The 21,955-nt window shown below is 35.3% G+C and overlaps 1 protein-coding gene across 1 annotated transcript in view; it reads right to left on the bottom strand.

Annotated features, from left to right (window-relative positions):
- Positions 1-955: 955 nt before the first annotated feature.
- Positions 956-21,955, bottom strand: part of LOC126056442 (uncharacterized) — an 87,893-nt gene continuing 66,893 nt past the window's right edge. Inside the window, exons 3-6 of the mRNA XM_064040149.1 lie at positions 21,588-21,768; positions 8,947-9,979; positions 8,544-8,545; positions 956-3,225 (exon numbers count right to left, since the gene is read on the bottom strand). Coding sequence (XP_063896219.1) covers positions 2,196-3,225; positions 8,544-8,545; positions 8,947-9,979; positions 21,588-21,768 — 2,246 coding nt within the window. The 3' untranslated portion in view covers positions 956-2,195. The remainder of the gene's footprint in view (positions 3,226-8,543; positions 8,546-8,946; positions 9,980-21,587; positions 21,769-21,955) is intronic.

Raw genomic sequence — 21,955 nt, 5'->3', positions numbered from 1 at the left:
TGTAAGAAAAAGGGTTTTAGAAAAAGTGTTAAATGTTATAAAATATTGTTTAACTATAGAAGTTTAGATTAAATAAGTAATTAAGGTTAGAAATAACTTACAATCTTGCATGTTTAACTAAACATAAGTTCTCGTTTATTATTATTTCTTAAGTTATTAAGTTGTGATGAGCTTTGCAGCTTAAGTAAGAGATCATAGAATAAGATAAAAGCTAAGCCAGACAGGTGGGCAATTTTACTTAACTAAATGAAATTGAAATCGTGAGAGAAATAATAAATAAACATGGATTTAGAAGATTAAAAAATACCTCTTATATACCTGTACTTGTTATTTATTTTGATGGTTTATTAAAAAAAAAACATATTTAGTTCAGTCATACAGATGCATATCAAATAATAGGATGACAATTATAGCATCTATTTTTTAAATTACTTATAAAAATTAAGTTAGATATTCAACCAAGATTTTTTGTAAAAAAATACATACAACAATTAATTCATTCTCTTCGCAGTTGGTTACAACAACACACTTTACTTAATAAAATTTTACACTGAAAAGAAAACCAAATAACAAGTAAGTACAACAATTGAATCTAAGTAAGCAAATAAGTAAAAACAAATAATATTCTGGTAGGCCATTTATCACAGAATCGGATGACAAATGGGTCGAACTATTGATCACCTTGTCGGGAATGAATGAACATAAATATGAGTGAACGACTTAAGACTGGCTTTTAGTTCTTTTCTGATTGAATGATTATTGTGATGGAACGAATGTTACGTCACTGATCGATTATAAATAGATATAGCTGTTTATTTGGACAAAATTAGTCTTAAAAGACTGACATTTAGGCTAGTCATTTAAATAATGTCGGGACAAATAATGTCGGGACACCTTTTCACACACGGTTTTTTAGCCCCATGGTAAGTTATTAATTAACTTGTGTTATGGGTGCTAACACAACTGATAAACTACATATAGCTACACATATACATATTTATAAATACATATTGTAACACCCAGACCACGGCCAACAAGCATGCTCATCACACAAATGTCGACCGAACCGGGAATCGAACCCGGGACCTCAGATTCGGCAGTCCGGCTTGGTGACCATTGCGCCACAGAGGTCGTCGTAGTCCGGCTTGGTGACATTTTATCATCATCATCATCAGCATTTTTTGCTGTCCCACTGCAAGGGACAGGGCTCTTCTTAAACTAGTAGAATTATTTTCCCAGTTACAATGTATTAGTAATTAAGAATTTGTGTACTATATTAATCTGAAACTGGATCAGAAACCTTCAAAATTATTTCAATTCACTATCTCTTAGATTTTTAACGTATTAGCTTTTACTTAGGTATATCGTCTCCAACAATATTAGGTCCTCCTTTTACCAATCTCTTACTTCCGAAAACAAATAACTAGCAAGGGTACCTTGAATTTATGGGCTAATTTATCGAAAGGCCTGTACCGAAACCTAATTAATGTGCGCGCAAATTGTGTGTGAAATTGGAACGCACTCTAGAAACAAAGCGATCTGTCAAAGGCCTTTGATTGCTATCGACACCCGTTTAATAGGTCCTCTTTAATAATTACTATGACGAAATTGATCTGGTATTAATAGGAATGTGCGTAAGAATTACTTATATGCATATTTGGCTATTCGGGGTTTCCTGGTATTGTAGCTGAATCTTGACTATACATAGACTATACATATCTTGACTAGACTATATATAGTGTGAAATCACCAACCCGCATTGAGCAAACGTGGTGATTAATGCTCCACCCTTCTCCGTGTGAGAGGAGGCCTGTGCCCAGCAGTGGGACGATAAAAAGGCTGTAACAGTAGCTGAATCTTATACAGACCTCAGTTCTTATTACAATAATGGAAAGTTAATGTTCGATTGATAAAGCTTTGAAGATTTACATTCTTAAAATACCCGAACAATCAAACAGTGCTTGGAATTGAATGGGTTCAACCTAGCTAGATATGAAACATTGTTTAAGTTGGCAATGAAACAATACCAAGCATATTCATTCACATTTGTCATGTCAGAATTAAGAAGGATGGCAGGATTATTACAATATAATCTAAGACCAGTGATGTAACATTCAATCGTCATACAATGTTTGCCTAAGTAAATGCACATAATAGTCTGGCTCCCAGCCAAATACATTATCAAACAAAACATTTCATACAAAGCTCTCCTTAGTTCTGTAATCGTATATAAATATATTATTCTCTCTATCAAGTGTTGGTATACAAACGAACTTATTTCTACCCTCCACAGAATCGCTTACGTCTAAAGTTATTGAATACACATTGTTAGTTTTAACATCTAGGTTCAGTATTTGTATCTGTTTATTGTTCTCATTGGCAGTGTCTATCGCTAGTTCATTAGAATAATGATTATCGTGTACGTCGGCGTATGTCTCGTTATCTGTCTCATTAATAGCTGCTATCATTTTCATACTATTACGTCTTGTATTCTCCACGTTTATAATTTCACCTACTTTCATTTGTTGAACTTCTTCTTTGACTTTTTTACTTTCTCTGTTGACGAAAATTTTTTGGGAAGATGTTCTATTGCTATATCTCCTCCAAAATGAGTCTGAAGTATTCTGACTGCTAGAGAATCCTGTAGAGGTTGTTGTGTTGAACGTATCACGTCTTTGCATCGTTTCTCTCAACGTGCGACTACACCTCATCAACTTATTTATCTTTAACAGCTTGACGAATCCTTCCCTAAACTTGGACGACATCAAATTGTATAATATTGGATTTATCGCCGAATTTAAGTACAGCATTACTCTACAAAAATACAAAAGTATATAGTAACCATCTATACCTAATGACATTATTGTCTCTGGTGGGAATACGATGATCCATAGCGTGAGGGCTTTGAACGGAAGAAGACAGAGGAAGAATGATAAGACAACTGTTCCAAGCATGAGAATGACCTGCTTTCTGTAACGTACAACATTGCCTGTGTTATTAGTATTCTTAGTATTCTGTGCTATAATGACGGGGTTTTCCATGAGGTTCTTGGCAATGACGCTGTAGAGGACTAGAAGCACGCCGAGAGGCACGATGAAGAAGACTGCGATGGTCAGGATGAAGAAGAGAGCTGACCAGAAGGTGTCGGCCTGCGTGAGGCAGACGGGGACCTGAGTGCCGTCCTCGTAATCTTCATACGTGAAGGTAGCCACGGCAAGGATGGGGCTGTGGAGAAAATAATATTGGTTATTAAAGTATAGTATCTCTCTAGGCGGCTGTTTGACGCTTCTCGTGACTAAAAGGCTGGCTATTGCCTCGTACAAAGGATTAGCATGGCGATTCAACGAGGTAATATTGCCAGCCTCTTAGACACGCTCCCAGTCGACAGCGATGGGGCGAACTTTTGTATGCTTTTTAGTTTGAAATGTTTTAGAATTTTTTTACTAGTTAGTAAATACATAGTCATTCAATACTATGAAAATTAAGTACACAAGCAATTGATAATCCACATTAATTGTGTGTCTAAAAGAGAAAATAAGGAAAGTACGTAACACTGACTAATTAACATCTAGTTTTCATTATGTGACCAACATTGCCTTTTCCGATAAGAACCGCAAGTCGCCAATAATTTAGTAGAATGTACATATGTATTATATATGTATGTACTTTAGCTATTATTACGTGTGGTCAATTGCGGTCAGACCGATATTGTGGGGAAAGGGGATTTCTTTGTACTACTACTGAAAAAGGAGAGGCTAAGCGTACTATGAGAGTGGAAAAAAATATACACAATTATACATATCAACTGTTGAAGTTATCAGTTAATAATAATGGCGCCCACGGCGGCTGTTCCCATTTAAGCAGATCAGCCAGGTGCGCAGGACATATTATAGTGCACGAGCATTTGCGCAGACACAGGTGCACTCCCCATTCCTGCACTCTCATAACCCGATGGGACGGCAATCCGACACGACCGGAAAGGGATCAGGCGCAGGACCGACATTTACGTGCTCTCCGATGCACGGGTGAATCAATCACCAACTTCCAGACTACGGGCTGCTTTGTGAAAGTTTAAGAAAACCCACAAAGCGATTTCGGCCCGACCCGGGAATCGAATCAGTTACTGTATTGATGTTCTTGGTTCGTGCTTAAATTTTACAGAAATAATAGAGAGCTGCTTTGCGGCTAACTAGAACTGCCTTAAGGGTGAAATATTTGAAAATTAAAAATAAGAAGTAATGCAACTTTTAAAAAGAAGCATTATCTCACAAAGTCACGTCCAGTATTGTAATAGATCTATGACGACACGAGGTTCGCAATTCTCTTATCAATATACTCGGCACTCAATATAAAATAGGTTCTCCCTGACTGGTGGCACCATTCTAAATCTAAACTATACAACACTTACAAACATCATCATCCTCCGAACTTTTTTTTCCAACTATGTTTGGGTTGGCTTCCAGTCTAACAGGATTCAGCTAAGTACCAGTGCTCTACAAGGAGCGACTGCCCTATTTGACTCCCTTAACCCAGTTACTCGGGCAACCCAATACCCCTTGGTTAGACTGGACTTTCAGTTATCTATATACTTGGCACCCAATATAAAACCATACTAAATCTAAACTATACAGAACTTATAAACCACTTACGAACAACTGATTCAAAAAAAAAAGTTCGCTCTAAAATTAATACTGGCCACGGCGTTTGTGGTTTTCTGATCTTCTCAGTCTTGCCTGCCGGGCTATCCGATACCCAACGATTGTCAGGTTTTCTGGCTTCTGACTACTTGTAACGGATGCCAAGGATGTTCAAATGTTCCTGAGCCTTATCCCATGTAAATAAGGTTGAAAATTCTGTGAAACTTTTGTTCTCGTCTTATTACATAACGCTGTAAAAATATTTCTTCGTAATGGAGCCTATTTATCTGTTTTCCTTGGTAAATTAAATTATTTCATTACAAGTGGTGGCGTCTGTGGGAATAAGGAAAAAAACTTTTAATTATGAAAAGTCCGCTCATATTTTCTTTTTGTGTGAAGTGTCTGACTTAATTAAAACATCATGGTGGTTATTATATAAAGAATGTTATAGATATGAAGGAATGTAAGATAAATATTTGTCAGGTATCCTAGGCGCCTATATATTCTTGAAATATAGGTTTTTTTATTTATCTTTACTAATAATATATAGCTAAAGAGTTTGCTCGCTAGCACGTGCCAATCTTAGGAACTACTGGACTGGTTTTGAAAAATTGCTTCAGCCTGTCCATTTATCGGGGTAGGTGTCATTTATCCGACCGTGGACTGAGCCGTAACTTGAGGAAACTACTTTCCGCACCAGGATAAAAAGTACCCTCCATGTTAATCTAATTGCCTATAACCTATATTACTGCCAAGATTAATCAAAATACCTGCAGCCTTTTGCACCCGAAGATGTAACAAACATACACAAACTTTTACCTCGATAATACACTACATGTAACCAACCCTTTAACCATCTTCAAGAGAGCATGAAGTTGACATTTGAGGTACTCCGCATAAATCTGCAGGAATATGGAGTACCTCAAATGTGGATGAACGTGAGTGTCCTCCCTTGAACCCTATACAAACAGACATACAGTTAACTTGGTAAACAAATTGTATAATTCAGCGGCTGCCTTCATATTTAACGCCCACTTGGTTAGGGTTGTGACGGTATTTTAAACGGGGTCTCTTCTCAATACATTGATGGAACTGCCTCGTTGGTTTAGCTGTCGCAAGCGCGGCTGCTGAGCACGAGGTCTTGGGTTCGATTCCCGGCCGAAATCACTTTGTGGGTTTAAGAAACTTTTACAAAGTAGTCCGAAGCCTGGAAGTTGGTGATTGATGCACCCGTCTATCGGAGAGCACGTTAATGTCGGTCCTGCGCCTGATCTCAGTCCAGTCGCGACGGATTGCCGTCCCATCGGGCTATGAGAGTGAAGAAATAGTGAGTACACCTGTGTCTGCGCAAATGCTTGTGCACTATAACATGTCTTGCGCAGTTGGCTAATCTCCTTATATGAAAACAGCCGCCGTAGCCGATAATCAGCTAGGAGAAAAAAGTTTCATATTAAGATTTTTGCACGTGGCAACCCTAGAGTCCTATTGTTTAGAACACAATGTGCAATAACTTAAAGTTCGCAATAACTTAACAGGCTCCTGATGGCGTCCATTGTCTGCTAAATCTTCCAGATAAGCTATAACTTATAGCTTATATAGCTTAGCTTGTGGTATGCATACTGATCAACATGATGTGTTACCTTTACGAACTTAAAAGCTTTGGTAAAGCTTCTTAACGTATGAACTGAGCTTTTGTCGTATAACTTTGCTGCCCTGAAGTCAGCCGTGCACGCTATTTGTATAGCCACTACACTTTATTTAGCCTTCTGTATTACTTGCTCTAGATAACAGAAAACAATACGGTAGTTTCCAACGAGTCAAATTCATTACTTTTATTTAACTGTCAAAAACTGTCACTTTCTTTGCAATATGTATGTAAGCGCAACATATGACGTCACAGATTTTTCACATCAAACTGGATTCTTATTTAGCTTATATTATCAATAAAAAAAATTAATCAATTATTCCATCAAAACGATAAATGGAAGTGACATTATTTTTAGATGCTTCACTAAATGAATATGACAACGTAATTTATTTTTGACCTAGTCATCCACCCAATTGCGCGCGAACATTTAGGAAATGTCCGCGAAATTGCAAACTTTTTGCGCGAAAACATGCCAACAGTGGACTCGCGCCGATGCGAAGACTTATCCATTTTTTTGTGCAAATTTTGTCTTAGGAGTGATTTTTAGCTTTATTAAGCAGATGAAAATAAATGTTATTTTGTAAGATTATGCTGACCTTATTGTAACTTGGCCATGAATGCCTAAGGCAGTTTCTGTGTTTTAGAAGTTGGTAGTATGAAGGGAAAATTTACCATAACTATTATTCATTTAAAGAGTAATGAAATAAAAAACAGTTCTATACTTTGGCACTTAATATATTAATATCTCCTTTATTAACTAAGGTATTTTAATAAATAGGTACTTTTACAAATAGGGGACAAACAAACATTAAAATACACATTTTTATACAATACATATTTTACTTAGAACTTAGAATTTAGCTAAACTATTTTAAAACTGGCAGGCATGACAAGATTGGTTGGCTTATTATACGCTGTATTACGAATACACACTTGTAAACAGTTGTGAAGCTACGTACTAACATCGTAACAATGTTACTCACAAAAACAAATAATAAATACTTTGACTTTGACTCACACACGCCTATGCTCGATGCACGACACTCAGTACTGACATCACCGGTAGCACCGAAAAAAGCTCATCGATACGCATGCGTGTGTGAGCGACATTTTTACGAACGTTAGTAGGTATAGTCTGATTTTTAATTCGAGTCAGTAAAATGACATTTCCAGTGTTGCACAGTTTTAAAAAAATAGGGTCCCAAATAAATAGTCATGTGGAAAATCGAGATTTTTAAATCGAGAATTAAAAGTTAGTCTAGATTACATTCATTTATTTATTTGTACATACATTAAATTTTTTTATTAATATCAAATTGGCTTTATATTAACATAAATATGTAATTTACGGAAATTAAACTGAAAACATGTAATTAAATATTACATAAAATACTGTTGTTATATTTTTTTTTGTTATTGGCAGGACTAAAATCATGACTAAACTTCTAAGTCGATCGATTGTGGAACATCACTATTGTAGTGGGTCACCCTTTTTTGTGAAAGTGACAGTTGCCCCTGTCATTTTACTGACTCGAATTATTGCCATAAATAAAAATAGAATAGAATAGAAAAATCAGACTTTAGCTTCACAACTGTACCTACATCTTTAAACTGTGGTACCAAGCTGCAATATATTGAGATTTTTATGGCTAAACTCGGGTGCAATAAACCGGGTCAGTCAAATCAGGATAATCTTTCAGTTTACTCTAGTGGTAGTGTATTGTTATTGATAAACTTAAGTTTACATAATAAAACATTAGGGTAGTCAGAAACCAGTAAGTCTGACACCAGTCTAACCAAGGGGTATTGGGTTGCCCGGGTAACTGGGTTGAGGTGGTCAGATAGGGCAGTCGCTCCTTGTAAAGCACTGGTACTCAACTACATCTGGTTAGACTGGCAGCCGACCCCAACATAGTTGGGAAAAAGGCACGGAGGATGATGAGGATGAATAAAACATTAGGTAACACGAAGATTTTTTATAACTAACCCAATTTTTTTGCCTCCCAATGTACCTAAGTATATACGCAGCCTTAGAAAAATACTTATGGCATTCTTATATTGCAAAAATATGTGCATTTATACAGACGAAGATAAAGTATGAAAATAAATAACAATGATAAAATATCTCCAACATGGGCTCAGTAACAGAATTTAGAATTCATCACTTTATTATTCTAAAAGCGCAAAATGTCTTATGTAAGTAATAATTTACAATGGTTCTTAACATATCTTAAAAGCATTGTCATTTTAACACATACACCTGTGTCTTAAGAATGTTTATTAGGTCTCAATATACTTTTTAAGGCTTACAAGGCTTATTTTATTACAAAATATAACCAATTTTTTCATCCCATTTACTTTAGAACCCCTAATTATTTCGATTACTCTGAACGAGTAATATAATTAAATAATTGTTACAATATTTATAGGGGGAAAATTTGGTATTTTTATAAACAGAGAGCTACAAGATACAATACGAGTCTTATCAACATTCAGGCTTTGACAAATCAAATAGGAAGAAAAGTTGCCTAAATCTTATAAATCGTGGTAACATAAGGACCTTTAAAAATATCAGGATAAATCGTGCACATTTAAAGCCTAAAACTACAACGAAAAAAATTCTACTACCTACACAAAACTCTCTGGAAATTCATAATCAACACTTTTGGACTTCTGAAAAGCCACAACGCAATCCACTTTGACTTTTTGATAAGACACCTTCTTCTCGCAATCCATACTTCTTGCTTTGGCACTGTTGATCAAGACACTCCGTCTCAAAGAGTGACTTCTTCCCGAATTGTCAACATCACTGTCTGACCTAATATTTTTACTATTGGAATGACCGATAAACTTGCTACTATCTATTGGATCAATTTTATGTTCTACGTCAACTACTTCAGTTATCTCAATGTTTCCTTCACTCCTCATCCTGTTTATAATCGGCTTTGTATTCGTGTTTGAGCAAACGGGAGCCGATTGCTGTCTGACAAATGTTTTGTTCGTAAATATTCTGTCAAATAGACCTTTCTCTATTTCTTCTTTACTCTCAGATTCTGTGTCAGTACGGTCGATACTGCTGCGCTGACTGAAAAGTTTCTTCAAACTGTTTGTAGTTCGTGTCAAACTGCTACTCGTTGTGGATCCGTTTGTAATAGTCCTCTGAGCCCTTCTTGTCTTATCTTCTAACTTTCTTTTATAACACACGCATACTTTACAAAACCCGATACGAAATTTCGAAGACATCAAATTGTAAAGTATAGGATTGATCGCCGAATTTATGTAAAGCATGACCCTTGCGAAATAAAGTATGTTGTACCACTTTTCTGGGCTAACATCATCGTAGAATTCGGCGGGGGTGATGATGATCCATAGAGTAAGGGCCCTATAAGGCATGAGACATAAAAAGAAACATAACACAACAGTTCCAAGCATTAAAATAACTTGTTTCCTAGCTCTAGTGTTGTACGGATCAACGGTTTTGTTCATGACTACTTTAGAAGCGGCCGTGATGAGATTTTTGGCTATAACGCTGTATAATACTATGAGGATGATAAGAGGTAGAACGTAGAGAAGAATGATGATGGCGATGAAGAATGTGATCTGCCAGTAGGTGACGGCTTGCGTGAGGCACTGGGTGTAAGAGGAGCCGTCACCGCGAGTGATCGTGTGGTGCTCGGCGATGGCCAGGATTGGACTGGAAAGAAGAAAAATTAAGATCATGATATCTACTAAGCTAACAACAACACTACGGGTGGGTTAGCACGAACGACTTGCGAACACATTACGCGAACTACATAGTTTGAATGGGCTTTTATCGATTGGCTTTATGTATAAGAACTATGACTTTTTATTCAATTTAATAGGACCAAATAGAGCAAAAGAATAGGCATTATTTCAGTACATTCGTGCTAAACCCATAAATGATTACGAAACAAAAGACGATCTACTTAGAGAACAGAAAAACAAACAAAATAATAGGTGGAGTTCTAATTAATATGATATGTAGCTACCTCTAATATTTACGTATTATGCAACCAACCTAAATACTAGTTCATAATACTCAGAAAATAATATTAAATCATGCAGACACTAATGACACGTAATTTCCTGTATATCATTCAAATTCTTCATTAAAATTTTACACGTTGAATCAAATGGCACGTTTTATGTTATTATTATTAATTATAATTCTTAGTTGAGGTGTATAAATTTCTTTAACTGCCTTATTTATAGTTTTTTTGTTTAATCAAGCATTTAGATTATCAAATTAATCATTGGTTATCGTCTTGGTGACAACTAAATGTAGGTAAAGGTAGATATTATGCAATTTAATGCGCTATTATAATGTTAATGTCTTTATTTACGAAATTGAGTAGGGATTAAGTCACGGAAAAAACAAATGACAAAAGATAGGTATTTTAGTAGTACAAACTTTGGCTGCGGGATTGTTCGACTGAGTTACCGCAGCCCTGGTACATAAAGGGTTTAAGAAGGAACATGATGGGTTTTAGTCAGTAAGAGTCTGACACTCCCTCACACTACACCCACAGCGGGATGGGTCATTTGATGGTTCCCATCAAAAAAAAGTTGTACAAACTGACTACATTTTTTGCAATGTATTTGATGCTGACTTTACAACCGTAGTATGACTTTTAAAATATATAAAAGAAACGTAACATTTCCAAAGTTAGCAAACGATAGATACGTATCATTTTTTTTGTGACACAACCATTTACGGCTTTTCAAATTGCCAGTACAATAAATCACAAAACAAATTCTTCAAAAGCTCAAGCTCGTTATTCAAAACCATTAAATGGTTGACAGATGTCCTCATAACTGGGGTTTCCATATTATTGTTTTTTTTATGTAACGGATACGGATAATACTAATTCCAAGAGCACACTATAAACTTAACAGTCGGCCGACAGTTGACATAATGCTTGGTATTTTTTTTAAGAAATCTTTTATCAAATAAAAAATTGTGCGACTGATTATGGCACAGTATGGCTAGAACTGAAATGTTACACCATACAACTTATTGGACGGTAGACTGCACATCAGTGGTCACTGTTATTCACCTTAACTCAATAGTAATAAGTACGATTTTCCTATAAAACTGTTACCACTGACCTGAAGTTGACTGTACCCGTATCCACACAGTTAAATAGTTCCTTCTTCTTTTTTTCTTTCCTAACAAAGTTTTCAGGAGGTCTGATACTGGCTAAATACCTATTCTTTGTAATGTGCGCACTACCATTCATCTTCATACTGATTTATGAGCCCAAAACAAACTATCGGCCGACTAAAAGTTTTGCGTGTGCTCTACACGGTTGACAAATGGTCTTCATAACTGGGTTTCCCATTTTATTGTTTTTATGTAACGGAGATATACTGATTCTAAAGGTTTTAATATTTTTGGCGAATAGAAAGTGGGTCGTTCCCAATTTGGACAACGTTCTATTGAGTGGTCACGTATTAGATATTGTTAGTATCTTTTGGTACTATATTCGCCTACTCTTTGTCTTTATTTAGCAGGATTTTTTATATAGGTCTCTTTAATCATTTTTTTTGTTCCTAAATTGAGTTCTGTAGGTATTTGTAAACACTATGATACTCGAAGAACCAGTTTTCAGAAAATATTTAGGCACGAACCATCTGATTGTAGAAAAAAATGCATTTATTACTATTGCATAAACTTTATTTAACTTAGTATAATATAGTAGTATTATATCCCCATTAAGAATACAATTTACATAAGAATATGTTGTGAATATTATTTTTTGTTTATTTAGAAGTCAAAACTACCCATAAATAAGTTTTATTTTGCTATCCATCATAAACACGTTTTCATTATTCATAGTAAAAGATATAAGTAAAGATAAAAATCCACTCACGTGCATAAAAATCTTAATAATATGAAAATAAAATGTTTTAGTGCGAAATAAGCAGTCAGTGGCTACTGGAAAACATATTTAGAATACACTACGTCATGCAGTTTATTTATTCCAAATAAAATAGAAAGCATAATTTGCTTTTTACCTCACTTCACACTGGTACAAGACATTATTTATTAGTAAAATAGTGATGAAGAGAGGACATTTTTGAGGGCTGTCTTTTGTAAAGTTGACCTTCTAAAAGTACAAATTTCTCAGGCTACTTTGAATAAATGACTTTTTGTATTTTTTTATCTTTTAATGATGTTTTTCATTATGACATTAATATTAATGTTTTGTGTAGGAACTGCTTTATGCACTTAAAGTTGCTTAGGCCTTGACAAAATAGACTACTAATAGAACACCGAATTTTCAAACTTTTCAGCTTAAAAATATTAGTATAGATTTGTATTTGTACCTAATGTATAAAGGAAATTAACTTTTGTATCACAGTTCTATTGCTCCCATTTACAGCAGCATTGAATAAAGAATTTAATTTGTTTAGTCATTGTTCAATTTCCATTTCTAATGACAACTTGCAAAAAGCATTGTTAATATTTTAGTTCGTTTTTGCAAAAGGAATTGAGGACAGGTCTCTAAGGTCGCGAACTTATCGCTTTTGAACGAACGCGGCGTGGTACAATAGGTTTGTTGCTTTCAGTTAATTGACTTTTTAATTTATTGTTATTTTCCTATATTCCCAGAGATTGCTATGAGCTGCAGTCGAAAAGTCAGAAAAATAAATGACAACATGTATGTTAGATTACCTATTTTACTGCGGTTTACCAGCGGCCTATGGAAACTACTGCCCATATTCAGATAAAATATAGCCTGTTTCCCGGAGATGGTCTAGCTTGCCAACAGTGGGAGAATTTTCCAAATCGATGCAGTAGTTTCGGAGCCTTTACAAACAAAAAAAATATTCCTCATCGTTTTTCATATTTATATCGTTAGTACAAAAAAGAACGTGCAAGACCTTTAATTATATTTTTTAAATTGTAATGCTACAACTAAATACTATACCTAACTTGCATTATCTTGTAATGTATTCTAAATATGTATTCCATATAAAAACAAACAGACATATAAAGCACATACATACTAGCTGTCACAAACATTAATATTGTAAAGCGAAATAGTACGAACCTTGCTTCTTAAAGGGTTTTTAGTATTTTTATGCTGAAAAATATGTTTATTTTTATCACTGTTTCATGCGTGTAAATTAAACCTGAAATGGCAATAGCTTGGCATACCGTCAGTTGCACAAAGCTCCATTAAAGTAAAGCTTTATTAAATCTATTGCTGACACTTTTTATCATGTTGACAAAGAAAGAGTCAGCAATCGATTTAAAGAAGCTTTAACTTTAATGGAGCTTTGTGGAACTGACGGACAATCATTAAATATGATGTTTGATTAATAATTTGAAAAGTAGGTATGAAAGTATGTATTGGGTTTGAACCTCAGATTATATATATAATATCATTGGGTATGAAGAAGTCTTTTTTTCGTAATCAATACAAGAGCTTAAGAAAGATACCAAAAATTATTGGCCCTCTACATACATGGTATTAAAAAAGTCCATTTTAATATTTTATTTTATTAGAAATAATATGACGACACTGAAGACCTTTGTAACAATGGCAGAAAAAAAATGATAAAATATCTTTTATGGTATTTTTATAGTTGTGTATTTACGTATATGCATCAAACAGTATATAACTGGCCTTATGTAATATACCAGTAATTCAAACAACTTAAGCCGCATCGAGAACTTCCTCGTATTTTGGAAGTCGGTTAAAAAGTTAGCAGAGAGTTGAATTGCAATTAAACTTAACCAATTTAACAAGAATTCCTCGAGGAAAGGTGGTAAATATCTTGTGAGTTTGTTTCCTGTATTTTAAGTTTATAAGGCTTATTTTATGTTATACGACTTTCTCCTTTTTTACCGTTAACTAGAGGGAGTTTTAGTTATAAATAGGGTACAGACAAAGAAAATCATCAAAAATATCACATAAAAGGAATAGATAATATCATCTGTCTAGATTTTTCCCTACTTTGTTGGAGTCGGTTTCCAGTCTGGCTGTATCCACAATCGCTCCATGTAACACCGGTAGATACTACAGTACCGGTTTTACATGGAGCGATTCCATATCTGACTCCCATAAGACAGTTACCCAGACAACATCATACTCCTTGGTGAAGTAAGACTGGTTGTCAAACTTTATGCTTGTTTCTAACTGCCCATGACGACTGTCAAAGGTACCAAAAATTATCTCACATGAATAGTATTATTACTAAAATTAACATCAGTAGGTACCTATAGTAATTCCTACCAACGAATTTGTAACTAAAATTAACTTCAGTGTAATTATTGTAATAATATGTTACCACCGAATGCCAATAAATGTGCAAATGATAAAAGATAGTGGGCTCTGTATTTGCATATTATCGCACGCATTAAAAGGTATGAAACAACTTAAAGTTCCAAAAGTCAAAGACCTGTATGTATAGGTATCTAATCTTAATTAGTATTTGGCAAAAGTTTAACAGTAACTTTGTGATAATCATTGAAAACTGTACTCAGAAATAATGTCCCTTTTAGCATATAGAAGTCACTTGACGGGCTGCGGGATGGTTCGAAAGAGTTACCGCGGCCCTGGTACATAAAAAGCATGGTGGGTTTTAGTCAGTAAGAGTTTGACACTCCCTCATGCTGCAGCCACAGCGAGAGGGGTCATTTGATGATTTTCCAAGCTCTTAAATACACTCGGGTTCTTTTTTATACTTTTATAAAAAGTTCTAATATAAGTTCTTAGAAAGTATTGTAAAATGCCAATACGAACTTCAATATTTGTTCTAAGAAAATATTCTGAGTAACAGTAGCGGAATTTCAAATTAAGAACAGCGCCATTCATTCACCGGGAAGCATGCACAAACAATTGAACTGAACGAACGACAGTCGGCCAATATGGCGGTTGCAAGAAGGATTTATTGCAAAACGCCATCTATTATTTAAACTCGGAACCAATAAAGAGGACAGCATCTCGTGTAGAACTCCAATAAGCTGTGGTATTAAAAATTCTTTAGAATAATGTACTAGAAGACTCCTTGTACGGAATCTTTGTGAAAAGGATATTGTGTGCTCTTAGCAAATGTCACGGTATGCTTAGAAAGTTTTTAGAGTTGGTATTTTGCAATGAGGTCAGTTTATTCTTTAAGCTCTCGTTATACCTACCTACAATATATTAGATTTACACTTATTTAGGAGGAAATAGACTACGCGCGAAGAAAAGATAAATATGTATTTAAATACATCTAACTTTATTATTGTTACATAATTTTCTACTATGAAAATTCTTATATTCTTCTTTTCCGTTTCAAGTAAGTTCGTTTTAGTCCAAACCAACAGTTAATAAAAAAATCTACAACACTGTAAAAAAAATAATCAAAACATTCCACCACATTATGAACAATTTAGTGTTCATAGCACAAAATGGCGGACTACTTTTACGGGTTGCCAGCCAATAAAATGCAAAGCGTAGAAACTTGCAAGTAACGTTATGTCAGTCCAGCTAGTTTATGTCTCCGCGTTATATGTGGCCAGTGTTCTGGCTATGAAACTATAAAGTTAGACAATATGTAAGGACAGAACTCGTTAAAGTGTTTGAAATTAGAAAAATATGGGTTGGCTATGGAATAGGTTTTATTTAGACACACTATTCTATTCTAGTTTATATGCTGAATTTCGTTTTTTTTTAATATTAAAATCTAGATATATATTACGTAGAGAGATGTTATTTTGAACGTTTTTGGCCAGAGAAAAGAATTGATAGAAAAATAGTAGATACAATTAAACTCCACTCTTTCATAGTTGAATAGATTCCCATTTAAGTATCCAGTAATTCCAAAAACGGCCATTTAGGTACTAACTTAAAATCTAAAAATATACCTAGCATATCAAAGATCTATCAAAAGACCTATCAAAGATACACATACCTAGAAAACATTTATTTACAAAACCAAACACAGACCCACTTTTCTTCCAGTTTCAAGGAAATAGAGTAAAAGTAATAAGCCTCTTTTCTAACACGTCAAACCATAAAACGTAGAGTAACACGTTTTAGCGCCAACTCAAAGGGGACCAAATAAGTTTCCTCTCTTTGAGATAGAATTAGTGTCACAAATTGAGTTTGTGGAGTCATAGGCGTTAGTATAGATAAACAACAGTGTTACTGGTGATATTATTTGTTGTTATTATATGTATTTGTTTATGTTGGGTTCCTGGGCGTAAGACCAGATTTAACGTGGAGCGATAGTACGATGGCGCGATGTGTTTTTCATCTAAGGCGTCGTCCTAATTGACAGCGATAGTACATGTCATTTCATCAGAGTGTCCTATTTGAACCTCGCAAGTGAGATCGTGAGATGAAAAACGCATCGCGCCATCGTACGATCGCTCCCAATTAGGACGATGTCTTATTATAATATTAAACTTTCTGCTATTATTTTGGTAAGAATTTCAAGTAGGTAGGTACCTAATATTGTACGCTCCATATGCTAACAGATTTCTCATTACTAACCTATTCCCCAACTCATTTATAAACTGCTCTGGACAGATTTTATGAAACTTGGCAGGCTATTTATCCATGTGCGGGATTCAGTCATTCCCTCGGGCAGAGGGTAAAATCCATAATTACTAAAATTCAACACAAGTAATTCACCAATATTACCACACATAACCTAATCTAAAAAGGCAACGTAACAAAACTCCATTTGGCATTGCAAGTGGAAATAGCAAGTTCACAAGTTGCATTACTGCGCGAATAGGAACGACATTATATTGGACGCTGGCCGTCTACTCGCTAGGAAATAATCTAGCCATATTGGACCTTTTCTTATTCTTTGTAATGTAGTTTTGTGAACAGTATGGGCTTTTGTATGTCTAATACATATACCTAAGTAGTAAGTTTCTAATACTAAATAGTGAGGAATTTATATGTGTCAGTTCCAAATCGGACGACGTTTTTATGTAGCTGTTTTTATGTCAGAGAGCAAACTGTTTATTTGCTTGACACAAAAAATAAAGCGTTTATAAAAATCTGAGGTGTTTTATTCTTAAGCTTTTTTCATTATGGATTATAATATTATTAAACACAACAATCAAATAGAAAACATTTTAACCCATACAAAATCTACAGCAGTTCTTTTTACAATACCCAATATCGATATTTTAAACTGGTAAAGGTTCAGATACAAGGGCACTTTACCCTTCACACCACAGTGAAACAACAATGTTATACCCACAAATATAAAGCAAACATAACAAAGTGACTTGTTTGTGAAACTTCGACAGAACCTCTTCAGAATCATAAAATAATTTAGTCCCTTTGTATTTACTGTTAAAGGCGTAGGTGTCGGTCTCTCGGTCCTAAGTACCCGCACACCGAAAACTTTTGGTCGGCCGATAGTTTGCTTGGGTTCATAAATCAGTATGAGGATTAGTAGTAGTGATGACTGTGTCCTCCTAGCCGATTATCGGCTACGGCAGCTGTTCTCATGTTAGGAGATTAGCCAACTGCGCAAGACATATTATAGTGCACAAACATTTGCGCAGACACAGGTGCACTCACTATTCCTTCACTCCCATAGCGCGATGGGACGGCAATCCGACACGATCGAAGAGAGATCACAAGCCGGACCGATATTAACGTGCTCTCCGATGCACAGGTGTATCAATCACCAAGTTCCGGGCTCCGGGCTACTTTGTGAAAGTTTGTAAAACCCACAAAGTCATATCGGCCCGTCCCGGGAATCGAACCCGAGACCTCCTGCTCAGTAGCCGCGTTTGCGGCAGCTAGACCAACGAGGCAGTTGATCAAGATGAATGGTAGTACGTAGTACACATATTACAAAGATTGGGTATTTGGCCGGTATCAGACCTACTGAAAACGATGATTTGAAATCGTGATTTTCTTTGTAAAAAGTGGCCTACTATCGGGTCAACTGTCGGTCGACTGTTTAGTCTGCAGTGTGCTACTAGTGATACTCCAAGTTCGATGCTCAACTACCATAAAGAATAAATTATCATATAGTAACAAAACTTGTTCTCTTTTGAAAATAATTGTGATATCAATTTCTTAGTTTTGTTAGAAAATGGAGTTGTTTGTTGACACCGCAAATAGTTGTGAATTATATGTATAAAGGGTTTTACTACATCTTTTCATAAATGATATCTTTGAATTAGGTATAAACATTTGAAACTCAACAACATAAGAAAAGTAGTGTATTGTTACTGTACCAGCACACTGCATATTAAACAGTCGATCCGATGGATGGCAAATATTTTTTTTAAGGAAATCTTGATTCCAATCAAAGTTTCTATTCGGTCTGATAAATACTTGACTTACTACCATTCATCTCACTTTATACGTACTACCATACATCGTCATACTGATGTATGAGCCCAAACTAACTATGACCAACAAAAATTTTGCAATGTGCTCTTAAAGTGACAGAAATAATTTTGGGTTCTCAACTACGGGAATACTTGACTTACGGACAGGGAATAAACAAACCAAATCCCGTCTTAAACAGTATCCTTGGCATATTGTAGGGTACGTAATAATTGTCCCTTGGGACGCAGGAAATGAAATCAACTACGAAGTTTTTGGAAGCCCTTTGAAGGAAAAGTGTGTCAAAAGATAAATAACAACTAATCAGAAAAGGTCAGATATCGTAACCTTGAAAGAAATATAATCTTGACTGTTGCTCTTATTACCTACTTATAGTTTTTTTTTTCAAGTATCAACACTGGTGTGTTTTTGCCACTTTTTCCCAAAAAAAAAAACATATAGCAACCGGGTAGGGTCGTCTCTCTTTTGTTTTTGACATTCAAAATGTGCATTCGATCACGTGCAGTCCCTATTCCTTCACTCTCATAACACGACGGGACGGCAATCCGCCACGACCGGAAAGAGATCAGGCGCAGGACCGACATTTACGTGCTCTCCGATCCATGGGTGAATCAATCACCAACTTCCAGACTACGGGCATAAATGTCATAAATCTATCCATAGATAGGTACGTATATTTTACAATTCGCAAGTTAACAATACCGATTGTTAACCATTGAAAGATAGCCTTAAGCTGCAAGTATCAATAGAAATTTTAGATCCCATACGGATTTTATTGAATTCCAATACGAGCAGTGCAAGTAAGAGCATCCGAGGAGTATAAACGAAGAATATGAAATGAACACATCAATAAAACGCCAAGAAAGTGCTGAATACGTGAATTTTTGCATTTCTTGAGAAAGTTTTGGAAGCAAATAGACCAAGACTGATCTTTGGAATTAAATAGCACTAAAATGATAAAAGAGAAATAATTTATATTGCATTTTCTGCATCGACATTTGCCGGCTGGATGTTAGCTGGATCCCTATAGTTATAGTAAGTTCAACTCAGTCGTGCGCGCGGCCCTATGTGTGGGTAACCCTTGTACATATACAGTGACTTTGTGTGCGTGACAAGAGGTACAGTCGGGTACAAATACAGTTATTTAGGGGTTGTACACGGCTGTTTAAAGTACAGTTATTACGTAATTTAGTTTATTTATTTATAATGATTCTGTATCGCTACTTGAAAAATCAAATGATGAATTTTCGGATTCGCTACTTTCACCAATGTTAATTATAAATTCTGACTCCATGTCAAAATGTCTATAGTATTCTTCTTTTTTCTTTTGTACATGTCGACAAGTATTACCCAACATCCCTTCATCAATTTGACTTAAACGTTCATTTATGAGTTTCATTATTTCCGTCTTATTTTGGTCGACATTATGCGAAGCAATATAATTTTTTTAAATTCCCCACACATTTTGTTTCCATTATTATACTAAATTATAGGTCTTTTTACATTCTTAGTCCACACATTTATTTATTGTCCGCGTACCCGGAGCTAGAAAATATGTAAGGAGTATTTAATTCATCTTAGATATTTCACTTCATTTATTTCTTAGATACTGTTAATGTCAATTTGAAAAGCCGTATGAGAAAATAATGTTAAACTGTAAAATGTAATAATAAAAAGCTTTGAATGTTGTTTCATTTTTTTGAAACGCTACCTGACTCCTTAAAACATTTTCTCCGTGAAGAACTAGACATTTTCGTAAACGACTGTACCCATAACAAAAAGCGATAAGAACACGTCATGCTCGGACGACGTCACTGTCACACGAATGAAAGTTGTATATTTACAAGCCGACGCACACATAGGGCCGCGCGCAAATCTGAGTTGAACTATCTATACCAATATCAAAACAAATAAATTATTTTCAAATAGAGAGAAAAGAAGAAACTTTTCAGTATGCATTCATAATAATTAGACTATTTATCATATCAAGTGACATTTCCCTATAGGTCAAGACGCTTCGACGAAGGTTCAACAGGTTAGAAAGAATGTCTTGCTTTTCAAAAAGTAACAAACCTTCATTAATAAATAGGAAACATTAAGCAAAATGTGAAAGAACACGTAATCACCATCAAAGGGCCGACTGATCAAGATTAATGGTAAAACACGGATCTAAACGGATTTAGAAAAAATAGGAAATATTAGCTTTTCATTCACATGCCAATAACTAATCACAATGATTGACACATGAATTATGTTTTTTATCGGAGTACAAAATCCCATTTTCGATGATATATCAGTTCCTAAATCCACAAAAACGGATCTCCGGAACATGATAAATTATAGTACTGGAACCATCGGAACGGTATCCGTTTTCAAACCAATTATAACAATCATTTTTAGGGCTTAGCTTCAAGCAAAACCAACACCCAGAGTCCATTTTGGGCGTTTAGTTAATATAGCATTGTTATAAGCTCACTTTCAGCATTTTCGCGCTGATTTTTAGCACACACGTACACTTAGCACTTTGTTTCGTTAATCACAGAAACACCAGGCTTCACAACAATAACACAGTTTTATGTATTTTGAAATTGGTTTCACGTTTTGCTGGTCACCAATCTGTCTTGATACATGGCTTCACGTAACTTATGAATTATAGATTCTTATAACTAAAAGGTCAGTGGGTAGAGATGGTATAGGTACGACCTAGGAATAATATGGTCTTTACTTTCGTAATCTTACGAAAAAAATAAACAAAAAAAAATTCGCTGACATGACAACCAAAATACGTTTTGCATCTAATGTTAAAATATCATCGTTATGACCCAATCCAAATAAACTAAATATTAGTTTTGCAAATTACCCTGCAAGTACCCAATCCTTTACATAACCAAGCTATTCCATAACTCATCATTATCCTCAAAGTACCATCCCCACCCACGTGCCACCACAAATTACCTGGTAAACAGTGCCGCGAAGAACCAGACCAGCGCGCAAATGAGGGTTGCTCTCGTCTTTGTGCAGACGTACCCAGCTCGCAAGGGTTCGCAGATGGCGTAGTATCGCTCGAAGCTGATGGCTAGGATTGTGAGGACTGATGCGTGAGTCACTGTCAGCTCCACGAAGGGTACTGCCAGACCTGGGAACAAAGGTGGTGTTTAAATTGTGGGGTAATTTTAGGTCCTTTGGTGCGAAGGTGTTGATAATAGGAACAGTTATTTGTGGGATTCTTAGAAGGAAGTAATGTATAAGTGATTGTACATAACAGATAAGTTTTTTTATTCAGATATTCACTTTGACTTTTTTAGAAAACTAAAAATCACATT

Source organism: Helicoverpa armigera, chromosome 21 (genome assembly GCF_030705265.1).
Source record: "Helicoverpa armigera isolate CAAS_96S chromosome 21, ASM3070526v1, whole genome shotgun sequence".
In the NCBI taxonomy this organism is placed as follows: domain Eukaryota; kingdom Metazoa; phylum Arthropoda; class Insecta; order Lepidoptera; family Noctuidae; genus Helicoverpa; species Helicoverpa armigera.
The sequence above is the reverse complement of the archived record's forward strand: the minus strand, read 5'-3'. Positions and strand labels throughout refer to the sequence as shown.